Source organism: Clarias gariepinus, chromosome 2 (assembly GCF_024256425.1).
Source record: "Clarias gariepinus isolate MV-2021 ecotype Netherlands chromosome 2, CGAR_prim_01v2, whole genome shotgun sequence".
NCBI classification, from domain to species: domain Eukaryota; kingdom Metazoa; phylum Chordata; class Actinopteri; order Siluriformes; family Clariidae; genus Clarias; species Clarias gariepinus.
This window is the reverse complement of record NC_071101.1, coordinates 35,295,482-35,307,827: the sequence shown is the minus strand read 5'-3', so window position 1 is coordinate 35,307,827 and position 12,346 is coordinate 35,295,482. Positions and strand designations below refer to the sequence as shown.

Here is a 12,346-nt window from a genome sequence, read left to right as displayed (position 1 = left end):
ACCAGCTTGATAAATGAGGCCCATTGTATAACACAGACAAAAATCTAGCACCAAATGAGCTCATTATATGCCTAGTTCTCATTAATGTACAGTATGAAGAAAATTTACTCCTAATAGTATGGCTACAAAGAACATAAGGGAAATTCTAACCCTGCTTGTGAGGAAGAAGAGTCTCTGAGTGTCTGAATCCCACTGAACCCAGCAGAACTCATCTGTCACTCTGTCTTTCACCAGATGCTCAGAGATCACCTGTTATATGGGAGATCAGAAACATTCTCTACAACTCAATATTTATCAAATTTAAGACTGCGGCTAAAAAAAAAAGCCCTCAACTACATTTATTAAAAGTAAAAATAATCACATTAATTTTCAGGAAAATGATTGTGTAATGTATTAAACACTTTGATCGATTTCACAACTGAACTTTAATATTCTTAAAAACTTCTGTCTGGAATGTAATTTTTTACATTTTAGATAGCTGGTACAATTAGATAGTTACCGCAGAAAGTGTAGCATTACAAGCACAGTTAAGGAAATATTATTTAACTAATCTTGGGCTATAAACATGCTCTGGTAAACTTTGAATGTCATGTTAAAATGTTTGAATGCCATCCATGGCCCATCTTATTCTCACTCAGGTTTGTTGATGAAACAGCATCAAGTGTTCACTACCTTTTATTATGGTGTCATAGCTAGCTCCTGCTGGAGTCCCCTATTTTTCCTTTAAGCACTACAGGAAAGGGGATACCAAATACTGTGTTCTCTCTCTCTCTCCTTCTCTCTTTTTCACTCCGCCTACTGTTATTGATATGTGATATCACCCTGACAAGGAGGCGCTACCTGCTGAGCCTCTCTCGCATGTTGTCTCAGAGAGTTTTTTTCCCTGCCCTTATTGCATCTTTCAGATGGAAGTAAAAAGTAAAAGTTGAATTTGTGAACTTGGTAAAAAAAAAATGACAATGTTAAAATTGTGTTGACTCTACCCTACTGCAATTTAATTTTACTGCACTAACTAAATGGCCAAAGGTTTTTGACCTATTCCACATTAATGCAGATGGTTTTAGTATGGTTTTCCAAGGCACGTATTCCAAATGGTGATGGTCAGGTATTCCTTTACTTTTGGTCATATACAGTAGTGTATACTGCATTGTGTAATATATACAGCATGCAGTAGATGGACTCACAACTTTATAGCCTTCCTGCCTCCTCAGTTGTATGTGGTAGTGGTCAATATCTAATAAAAAAGTAAGAATCAAGACATTTGACATTAAAATATGGTTTAACGATTAGTATGTGTGGTTGAAAATGTTAAAATGCTGTTGAAACAATTTGTTAAAAATACTTACATCCATCTTCTGCTGCCACCAATAAATGACTTTCCAGCACTTCAGCGCTCTTTGCCATGTGAGGATACAGAAACTAAAGAAAATGAAACAATCATTCACAACATCAGGAACATATTCTACTCTGCACTTAACAGTGAAAAGAATTACAATATACAACATCAATATACTGGAATTTTATATCTGAACAATAAAACAGCTATCACTACAAAGTCTACTTGTATACATGACACAGATGTACAGCTAGGTGACAAATTAAAGCTGGTCCTTAAACAATAATTTTGTCAGACTGGTTCAAGTTCACGTTTACCCTTAGAGGAAACTGTCACTGCAAAAACAACAGTGTTTTTTCCTGATGGATCATTTTATCCTATGAGTGGCCTCTTCCAAATAAAACAAAATGCTCCCATTCAAGGGCCATGAGGCCTCACTTGAATAGGTTGCAAATCTTGACCCAACTGAATACCTTGACAGACATTGGTGAGTTATGTTAACAGGGGTGGAAAAATACTGAGAATGTATTATAAAGTAAAATATAAATACTGTCAAAATCATTATTAAAAGTATTTCTTATGAATGCTACACAATATTTCTAACTAATAAATCCCAACTCATGTAATTTATTGTGATTAGACTAGATTGAACACTAGATTGGTGTTTAGCACTGGTGCAGGTTAACAAATGTGTCTTCAATAAATGTTTGGACTCCTAATAGCGGATGGGTAATGTACAGTCAGTGACCAAACAAGACATTTAAATGTTGTACTATTATTCTAACTAAGAAATGTAAGCAGTAAACTTGGTTCTCTTGGGAGGGAAAAATATAATACTTAAGTACAAATAATGTATATAACCAGCAACCTAACAACCAGCAACCTAACACCCTAGTCCACCACCATTCTTAAAACCAGCTAAAAAAAAATCTTTTGGACATATGTACAGGTTTGTAAAATTTATGACAGGGTACACTCAAGCTCTACTGATGGCACGTGTGGGTCTTACACTTCACATTTTACATATGTTTATTTTTTTCTTAAATTTTTTACCTGAATAAACATTTGACCGCTATTCAGTAATTAATGACTGTAGCCTACCTGAACTTTGACCTTGCAATCCACAGCTTTTATAACCTTAGTGTTGTTAATGGGATGTATTTCAATAAGAAGAGTCAAGTATTTTGAAACTAGGAAAAGAATGAAAGAGAAAAAATATTTCATAAGGACTTGTAATATAGTTCTGTCAGAAAAACTGTTACATCCAGTAAAGGGAATGATTTCCGAATTTGGCTGCTGCTTATCAGTGGATACTTTCCACTTCTTATTTTCTCCTTTTCCTTTTTTGGTTTTGTTGCTGTTTTTTGACATGGTATGTTGTGTAACATGAACCAATGGAAATCATGTACTCAATACCTAAACTTAAGAACTTTAATGTTAGCACTCACCTTCACCCTGCCATGTTTAAAATTAAATTTTGCACAATTGCACAATTTATTAGTAGTTAGGGTGTGTTTACTATCCTGTGGCATTCTGTTTTTACTAGACCACAGACACCACCACCATTACTATTTGGAGTACTCTTCACCACCAGCACAAAGCTAGTATTGGCTACTGCCTGTAGATACCCACCATTTGTGATGGCTATCAAGTTGGAGAAGTTTAATCCCAGTTAGAAGTCATGTTATCAGAGAAGATCAATAAAAATACAATGTTTTATCTCATACATGACTTCTTTCTTTATAATATATTCTTGATGAGTGTTTAAGTACTTTAAACTATCCAAAAAAACCCTTAAAAGAGTAAATTAAGCATAAATCAATGACGCACACAGAAATTACAGTATATGTGCAAAAATAGACTTATTTAAATATGAACTAATAACAGATGAATGGGTCAATCCTTAGCTCTGTAAAGTGAAAATAATAACAATAAAACTTTTATTTTCTTGAATTATGTCTATGTGTATTTATCTCAATAAATTAATTCAATTTTAATTTTAGGTCTCAGTTTAGTGTGTGTGTGTGTGTGTGTGTGTGTGTGTGTGTGTGTGTGTGTGTGTGTGTGTGTTTGTGTGTGTGTTTTAAATACCTGGTTTAAAATCCTCTCCTCCCTGCACTGACCGTGTCAGACTGACCACTGGTGCAGACAGAAATTTGTTATTACTATAACATTATTTGCATGAGAATAGAAGTTTTTGAATTGAAATCAAAGCTGGATATACCAGAGAATTATTAAACCTGCAAAAAGGCTATGGGTTGTACCTCAATTGCACAGGTGATGGACAAAAAATACTGAAGCTTAGCTGGCAGTTTGCAGTTCAGAGCCTTTAACCATTTTGTCAGCTCTGCATCACTGATTAATTAGCATAGAGGAAACTTTACAGCTATGGTCAAAGGGGCTAGACATTAGCTGCCCGAGCACAAATCCCGAAGCATGGCTTCAAACAATAAAATAATATTAGTGGTATGCAAGGGTAGCAGAGTGTTGCTTCATTAAACACATGATACACTGTTATTACTTTCAAAACTGCGTTCCTTACAACATCACAAATGCAATTTCGAAATTGCATAGCATTGCAAAGTCAAGGTCCCTGAATTTGTCCATCACCGGGAAATCACTAAATTTTAATGTCTGCCAATAACTACATGGAAATGTAAAATGCCGTATTTGATAATGCACTATGCAACGTTTCTACTACTGAAAATATGTAATTCAACCAGAGACTCGGCTGCAACATTTAGAGACAACATGCACTAAGCTGATATAAACATGCCCGAGAATGAAAGACCTACCCAGCAGTGTTTCTTCTTTATTTAGAGAGCAACTGTTAATGCACACTTGCTTGTCAAAAGTATACAGCAGCTGTGAAAAGAGAAGGAAAAGCCTTAAGTTGGCAACATACATTTACATTATTGTACATAAAATAAATGAAAATTGGTCATTACCAAGAACACGTAAAAAATTGGAATTTATTGTATTTATGGAATTATTATTTTATTATTATTTATTGAATTTATTTATATTATTATGTAGACACAACCCACAGATTAAACAACTGCATGTTTTCACTCATCACAAATGCTTGATATTTAACTGCATATCCCTTGCTTGAAATAACTTTATCAAGGCGGTGACCCAACAACATCACCAAACTGTTACATTCTTCTTTTGTGATGCTTTCCAGACTTGTACCACAGGTTTTCCCCCTAGAGGTTTTTCACATTAGTCTCCTCTTCAGGAGGTAAAAGTCTCCTCAGTTGGGTTAAAGACTTGACTTAACCCTCTGATTAAGCCCTTTGATGTGTTAGCAGTGTGTTTTGAGTCATTGTCTTGTTGTATGATGAGGTTCCTTCCAAAGTTAATTGATTGATTGATTGATTGATTGATTGATTGATTGATAGATCAATAGATAACTTTATTAGTCCCAAAGGGAAATTGTAACTTTGCTGTAGCCAGTTCACAGATTATGCAATAACATACAAGCACTAATGTGTAGAATAATATTGGCTAATAATAATATAAGGCTAGGTTAAAAAACAAAAATCACAATTAGAAAAGGGTTGTTATTGTTATTCTTTCATCTGCTTCCATCAATGAGAAACAGGTAAAGTTCTTTAAAAATATGCTGGGTAGGAATCTAAAAAAAATGCACATTAAGGTAATTGTAAAGTCTATTTGCAGTTAACAGAAAAGACTTCCCGTAGCATTCTATGTGTCTGTAACGATTTAGCCAGTTGGTTGTGAAGGGGATGTGAGGTGTTCTCCATGATGGTTAATAGTATGTGTGACCTTCTTCTCTCCACCACCAACTCAACACAACAGGGTGATGGGTGTGTAGGTGGGCTAAGAAAAAACAGATTGTATTCTGATCTGCCAAGAAGGGAAAGGACATTTTAGGTCATTATTTAGTTATTCGTTATTATTTTCTTTTGTGGGACAGTCGCAAACTGATGGCGAAACCTCAAAACAATGGCAGTGCTCAAGAAAAATAAGTGTGATTGACGTCTTCTGAGACGTCTATGCAAGCATTAGGATGTTGTGTTTGTAATCTGGCAGTGATGTGAATCACACACAACACCGGCAGCTCCGGTTGGTGGAGTGTAAACTACGATAATAATGATGGGTGTAAACTTTTGCAGAAAATAATACGGATGCAAATTCATAGCTAACAGTTTGATATCTGGGCTACAGATATGTGATATGTCTGTGGTTACAACATCTGTTGGTAATAAACACTGGAATTTCCCTACTTCTTACTGCTCATTCTGCAGTCTCCAAGGCCAGGTGGAGTTTGAGTCAAATATTAACTTATGCAGCCATGTCTTAGTAAAGTACACAACAACTGTATTCCCAGTGTAAACACAATATTCCCACTGTGCTTTGGTCAGTTCACACAGGGTTCGTGACCGTTTCCCATACTGACAGAAGGAAGAAAATGTTTGCATTTCTTCTCTTCGCTATGTGCTTTGCTCTGGCCCTGCATCCTCGGCGTTGTCTCTGCAGCCTGTCAGGAATTTGGAGCCATGCTCCAGTGTAAGTTTGACAACATGTCTTTCCGCCAGAAAGAATATTAAAAATACCGGGAGAACTAAGAATAAAAAACATGTAAGATACTCAGTATCCATAATGTTTGTGAAAAATTCAAAGCAAAGCACAAGTAAAAGAAAAATAAATTGATAAATACTAAAAAGAAACAAAAAAAACACCACGATGGATGGCAGCTACTGCAACAGGCTGCCACAGGTGAGGTGCTATCTTTCTTGGCAAAAAGAATATTTTTGTAGACTTCTGAATTTATTCTAAGTTACATGATCGGTAAAGATTAGTGAGTCAGTTCCAGAAAAAGCCATTGCAAGACCAAGCCATGACACTACCTTCACCGTGCTTCAAACATGAATGTGTACAGTATGTTTTGTATCAAGAACAGATGTTTTGGACATTTTCATAGATTCATTTTGTCTTAATAATTTACAGACATTAATAAACCAAAATGAACCTATGAAAATGATCAAAAGGTTACCTACACTAGTACATATGTACTGTACATATTTCTGAATTTCAATCCTGCTGTCTGGTTCTTAGAGCTGATGAGTGAGGTTTCTATTGTTTTTGGCCTCTATATTTCTGCTCTTGAACTGTGAACGATAAATAGAGCATCACATTTTCTCATTTCTAGGGTACAGCCTGTACTATTCTTTCAGCTTGCTACACATACACCTCCCACAGTGGAATAACTACTATCATATACTATATGCCTAAGCAGTGCAATAACTATAGGCCTTGGCTACACAGATGTGTAAATAATCATATGGTCTAATCATCCTGCACCATATTCTTGAGACAGAATGACTAACTTGGTCATATGATTATTTGCACACATATGTAGACAAGGTTACATAAAAAAACACTTGTGCATTTGTTTTTCTAGTTTTTTTCAAGTTTTTTTCCCGCAATACAACCCTATTATAAAATCCTAATCATATTCTAAATTGACTTTCCTATTAGTCAGCTTGATCAGGTCTTCATGGTTTAAGCTGCTTGAATTTGTGCCTTAATAAAGAACCCTCTTTCAAAGTCATTTAGAACTTTCCCTCTTGCAAACATCTGGGCATACTCAGTGTTTTATCCATGCTAAAGTGCATGTTAAGTTTACCACTTATTAAATCAATGCAATCTTTTAACCTGTCAACCTTTTTATGTGTCTGTACAGAGAAATTCCTCCAGGTTTATGTGTATATAACTGCATGTGAATAACTGCATGTGCATCCATAAGCGAAAACAATCAACATACCTTATTTTGTTTGGTATAAGGGTCATATTTGCCAATTCTAGTGTTCCCTGTGGCTCCCTGTGAAATCCAATCAAAAGACAATTAATGGAATTATGACATATTCTTGGTGTTTGAGCTTGTTTCATTGTGTTTCATTTACAAAATTGGCAAAATGAATGGACACCCATCCTACAAGATTTAGGTTTTTATTTATCAGGGTTTGAATAGCAATTAGCTGGTCTTTACCAGTTATTTTTTTACATAAATCTCATGTGACAACAAAAACACTGCAGATTTAAATATATATTTATATTTTCTCAGAAAGGAAACCAACATTCAGAAACTATGTGGCGAGTTAAGTACATCATGCCTACTTACACAGTCATTAAGAGATTGTGTGGCCAGATGTTACTAATGAAATATGTAAATTTATTAATGATAAACTTAACTCCAGCCAAGCCTAGACCTCGACCCCATTGAGATACAGTGGCAGGATCTTAGAGCTGGATCTAAAAGCTGTGTATAAACAAATTCCCTCAAAAATCAACAAACTGAAGCAGTGTTGTAAAAAGTGTGGTTTAAATTGTCTAAAAAAATAACAGATTTAAAAACCCAAAGAAACAAAGGAATTTACTTCAAGATACTGTTGCTAAATGTGGTTCTACATGCTACTGAAGTATAGAATGCAGCACTAATGAAGCCACCTGGCTTCTGAATGTTGTAAAAACTGTTGAACAAAAATGACTATATCCAGAAACCTCTTGTGGGTTTTTCTGTCACCTTAGATTATTTAGACTTTAGAAGTTGATGAAGAGACAGTTATTTTTAGGCCCTGATAAATCAAAACACAGAATTGCAAGAGGGTTTACATTCTTTTTTCCTGTGTCTGTAAGTTCTGCTTGTTTATGGAAGCACATGTAAAAAATCAAATGATTTTATGAAAACCAATGACTCACTCTCCAGCAATACACAACACCTTCATCCCTCTCAAAGTTGAGGATTTGAGTGTCAGCAACCAGCACATTCTCTTTACAGCACAAAACATGCAACATGAAAAAAATAAATATTAGCTCTCATACACAATAGTCATAACATTATGAGCATGTGTCTAATATTAAGTAGGTCCTGCTTTGACAGCCCTGACCCAATATAGACATGGACTTCTCTGGACCACACCTCTGACAGTGTGCTGTGATATCTGGTACCAAGCAGATCCTTTAAGTGCTAAGTTTTGCAGTGGGGGCTCCATGGATCAGACTTGGTTGTTCAGCGGATCTCATACTGTATGTGTTCGGATCGAGATTGAGATCAGGAGAACTCCTTGTTGTGTTCATTAAACCAATCTTAAACCATTCTTGCAATGTGACAGATTGCATTATCCTGCTAAAAGAGGTCACTGCCATAAGGGAATACTGTTTCCATGAAAGGGTGTACTTGGTCTGCAACAGTGCAACTGTGTTATGTGTGAATGTAACATTTATATAAATGGCAGGACCTAAGATTGCCCGGCAGAACACTGACCAAACCGGCGGCTTGACTTCGGAGTTAATGCAGACAGAATGCATGGGAATTCTGACCGGTCTGCAGGCCCATACATAACAAACACTTATGCACTCTGTCCTGACACTTTTTTATCCAAATTAGCGTTAACTTTTAGAGCAATTTGAGTTTCAGTAGTTCTTCAATTGGATCAAACTACACAGGCCAGCCTTCGCTCCCCACATGCATCAATTGCATTAAATCCTGTTCACTTTGGAGTTTTCCTTCCTTTAAATATTTCGAAAGTTCTGACCACTGAAAACTTAGAACAGCCCACAAGAGTCATCTCTGAAACTGCACCGCTTGTGGGATGTCTGCAGTCCAGTCTGCAGTGGTCAGGACTTTCCAAAAATGTTCCAGCAAAGGCTGGCCTGTGTAGTCCGATCCAACTCGATGAGCTACTGTAGCTCAAATTGCTCTAAAACTTAATGCTGATTTGGCATACACCCAACATCAACCATAACATTATGACCACTAACAGGTAAAATAACATTAATTATCTCAATCTTATGGCTGACCTGGGGTGTATGCTAAAAATAAATTATTATAAAGAGTGAATTCGAGTAGAATTAAACTTTAATTAAACTTTGCATTTATTTTCTTGCCTGATCATTTCAAGTCAAAACTTCTGTTAGTAATATTTTGAGTCAAACTGCTTTTTAATAACACAATTTATTTCATGAGGCATCATATAAGGGGAAGTGGTCATTTTCAACAGGAAGATGACCCTAAAATCCCAAAAAAGGAAAGATTATATGAGATTGGCCTATTTTTTATAGTTATAAAACTGTCATGACTAATATATTCTACATATTTATGATGTATACGATTAATACAGACAGGATGTACTACTACTACACAATAAATATAAAAGTCAATTTAAATCATGTACATGTTTATCATTAGGTCAGTTTCATTTATTTTCTCCTAGACTTTAACCTGAATCATGTGATAAATAAAGAGATATTATGGAGGCATAAATGAATTCATGAAACACCTAAACTACAGTTATATAAGACACTGTAGGATTTTCTGTGAATTAAATTTTCTATTGTAAATTGTTTAAAGAAACAGACTGAAAAATATGACAATATTATTCAAGGATTGTTGCTGCATTAATATAATGTAAATGTATAATAATGAAAAAAATATGATTTATGTTTCAGCTGTTTTTTATTTTATTGTAATTGTTACTTAAGCAGGCTGCTCTGAAGGACATTTAGGCATTTGGCAGGCGCTCTTATCCAGAGTGACTTACTTTTTTTTTTTTTATCTCAATACACATCTGAGCAGTTGAGGGTTAAGGGCCTTGCTCAAGGGGCCAACAGTGGCAATGGTTGTGGGGTTTGAACCTGGGATCTTCTGAACCATAGTCCAATGCCTTAATCACTGAGCTACCCCTGGCCCCACAGAAGGAGGCACAGTGGCTTAGAGGTTAGCACTGTTGCCTCGCAACCTCTTGGGTTGGGGGTTCAAATCTCACCTCCAGTGTGTGTGTGTGTGTGCATGGAGTTTGCATGTGCTCCTCATGCTGGGTGGATTTCCTCCCACTGACCAAAGTAATGCAGTGTAGGCTAATTAGTGTTTCCAAATGGGGTGCGAGTGTATGCACTTTTGCAATTTCCTGGGGAACACTCGCCTTGACCCTTACTCTCTCTTACTCATCATCTATAACGCTTTGTCCTGGGGGCCTGGAGCTTATCCCAGGAGACCTAGGGCATGTGGCAGGGTACGGGCGGGGTGGCAATCCATTGCAGGGCACACATACACACATTCACACTCTCATTCAATTTGAAAACACTAATTAACCCAATCTGCATGTTTTTGTACTGTGGAAGAAAACCCAATAAACCCGAGGGGAACATGGAAACTCCATGCACGCAGATCCCGAGGTGAGATGGATTTGGATAAAAGTTTTTAAAGATTGTTATTTACTCATGTCATGAATATGATGTATTTATAATGTGTTAAACACAGATGATGATGATGATGATGATAGTAAAGTCCTGATCCATTAAAAATATGCGTCCAAAATGTCATTAAACACTTTGCAGGAGTTCCCGACAATACCAAAACATACTAATTGAACGATTTAAGCATTCTTTTTTTTTTTTTAGGAGACAACACCTTGAACAGAAACGTCTCGTGTGTTGAAGATTTCGTTTCATTAATGCGGTTTTGGAATGTGACACTGAGTCCCGGCCACAGTGATCAGCTCCGGCTGGTGTTCACGAGGTTTTACCGCTCAGTCGCTTTTCCTGCTCAAGCTTTACACACTCACCTCTGCAGCTCCTAACTATGTCCTCTTTCGCTAAAAGTCCCGGAACAACGTCTCTGTTAACGTCGAACGTTGTCGCTAACTGCAGCATGTTCCTCCCCGTGTGTGTGTGTGTGTGTTCCTGTCTCAGACACGGTGGAGTCAAACTGCTGACTGGAGTCAGGAAATGATCCGGTGTGTCACTTCTCAGTGTTTAACAAACCAGGTGGGATTTTAGCGGACATGTCAACCTGCCAAACTTTACAGTCCGTACATCCAGTCACACATGTGGGCGGCGGCGTCCGCATTTACGGCTGCGTCATAATTTCGTACGTCACGCACCTTCTCTAAGCACGCGCGCGCGCACACAAACCTCGGACATGCTTAGTGTGTCTATGCGCGCGACTGGCTCACGTGCTCTCAACACTACATGTCAGCACGGAGCACTGACTCGAGCAGTTTCAGCATTTTAGAACCTCTTGTTTAAAACACGCCCCCTCTGAAAAAGAGGCGGGCTCATATTGTTCCGTGATTACTCTGATTAGCAAGGGTGACACCAGCGCTCACACGGCCCAATATCTCCTTTTTTATTTTTGCTGGTCACTAAACTTTTATCATTTAGTATCTTGCATGATCCAGAGTTTAAAGGAATATCTGTTTTTGATAGAGAAATAAAGATCGCTCAACTGGCAGATGACACTACTTTATTTCTAAAAGACAAAACCCAATTGACTTTTGCTTTGAAGTTAGTAAAACCATTTTCAGATGCGTCTGGTCTAAAATTAAATATCGCCAAATGTGAATTATTGCCACTTTACGAATGTAATGATTCTCATTTCAATAATATTCCGGTAAAACATACGATTAAATATTTAGGTATTCAATTAACTAAAAATAGTGTATCTAGGCAAAATCTTAATTTTAATGATAAGATTGTTAAATCAAAACTCATTTCTAGCAGTTGGCTTCAAAGGGATCTGAGTTTGGAGGGTAGAGTCCTTTTATCCAAAGACCAGATGGTCTTTCTCATTTAGTTTACCCGTCCCTCTCTCTTTTTGTAAATGATAAATGTATTGACGATATAAGTAAGCTTTTCTTGGATTTTGTTTGGGGAAATAAACCACATAAACTTAAAAAGGATGTGCTTTCCGGCTGTAAAACTCAAGGGGGCCTTGACTTCTTAGACTTTGCAGACACCATCAATACTTTTAGAGTTAACTGGATTAAAAGATGTCTTATACAAGGTAATTCCTTATGGTTCTTTATACCAAATAATATGTTTAACATGATAGGTGTTCTCTCCTTTGTCTTAAAATGTAATTATTCCCCTTCTAAATTGCCGGTTGATTTGTCCAAATTTCACCAACAGTGTCTTCTTTCCTGGAAACTATGTTTTTCTCACAACTTTTCTCCTCACAAAATGCTCATTTGGAACAATGAA

At 36.7% G+C, this 12,346-nt stretch overlaps 1 protein-coding gene across 6 annotated transcripts in view; it reads right to left on the bottom strand.

The window, feature by feature from the left end:
• gsap (gamma-secretase activating protein) overlaps window positions 1–11,319 on the bottom strand; it is a 33,613-nt gene extending 22,294 nt beyond the window's left edge. For all 6 annotated transcript variants that reach the window (XR_008355686.1, XR_008355687.1, XM_053476411.1 and 3 more), the window contains exons 1-9: window positions 10,930–11,319; window positions 8,066–8,136; window positions 7,131–7,187; window positions 4,132–4,201; window positions 3,428–3,475; window positions 2,438–2,526; window positions 1,347–1,419; window positions 1,185–1,234; window positions 151–249 (exon numbers count right to left, since the gene is read on the bottom strand). Coding sequence is in view for 4 of the 6 variants with exons in the window: in XM_053476411.1 (XP_053332386.1) it covers window positions 151–249; window positions 1,185–1,234; window positions 1,347–1,419; window positions 2,438–2,526; window positions 3,428–3,475; window positions 4,132–4,201; window positions 7,131–7,187; window positions 8,066–8,136; window positions 10,930–11,017 (645 nt within the window). In the remaining 2 variants the exon portion in view is untranslated. The remainder of the gene's footprint in view (window positions 1–150; window positions 250–1,184; window positions 1,235–1,346; window positions 1,420–2,437; window positions 2,527–3,427; window positions 3,476–4,131; window positions 4,202–7,130; window positions 7,188–8,065; window positions 8,137–10,929) is intronic.
• Window positions 11,320–12,346: the final 1,027 nt, after the last annotated feature.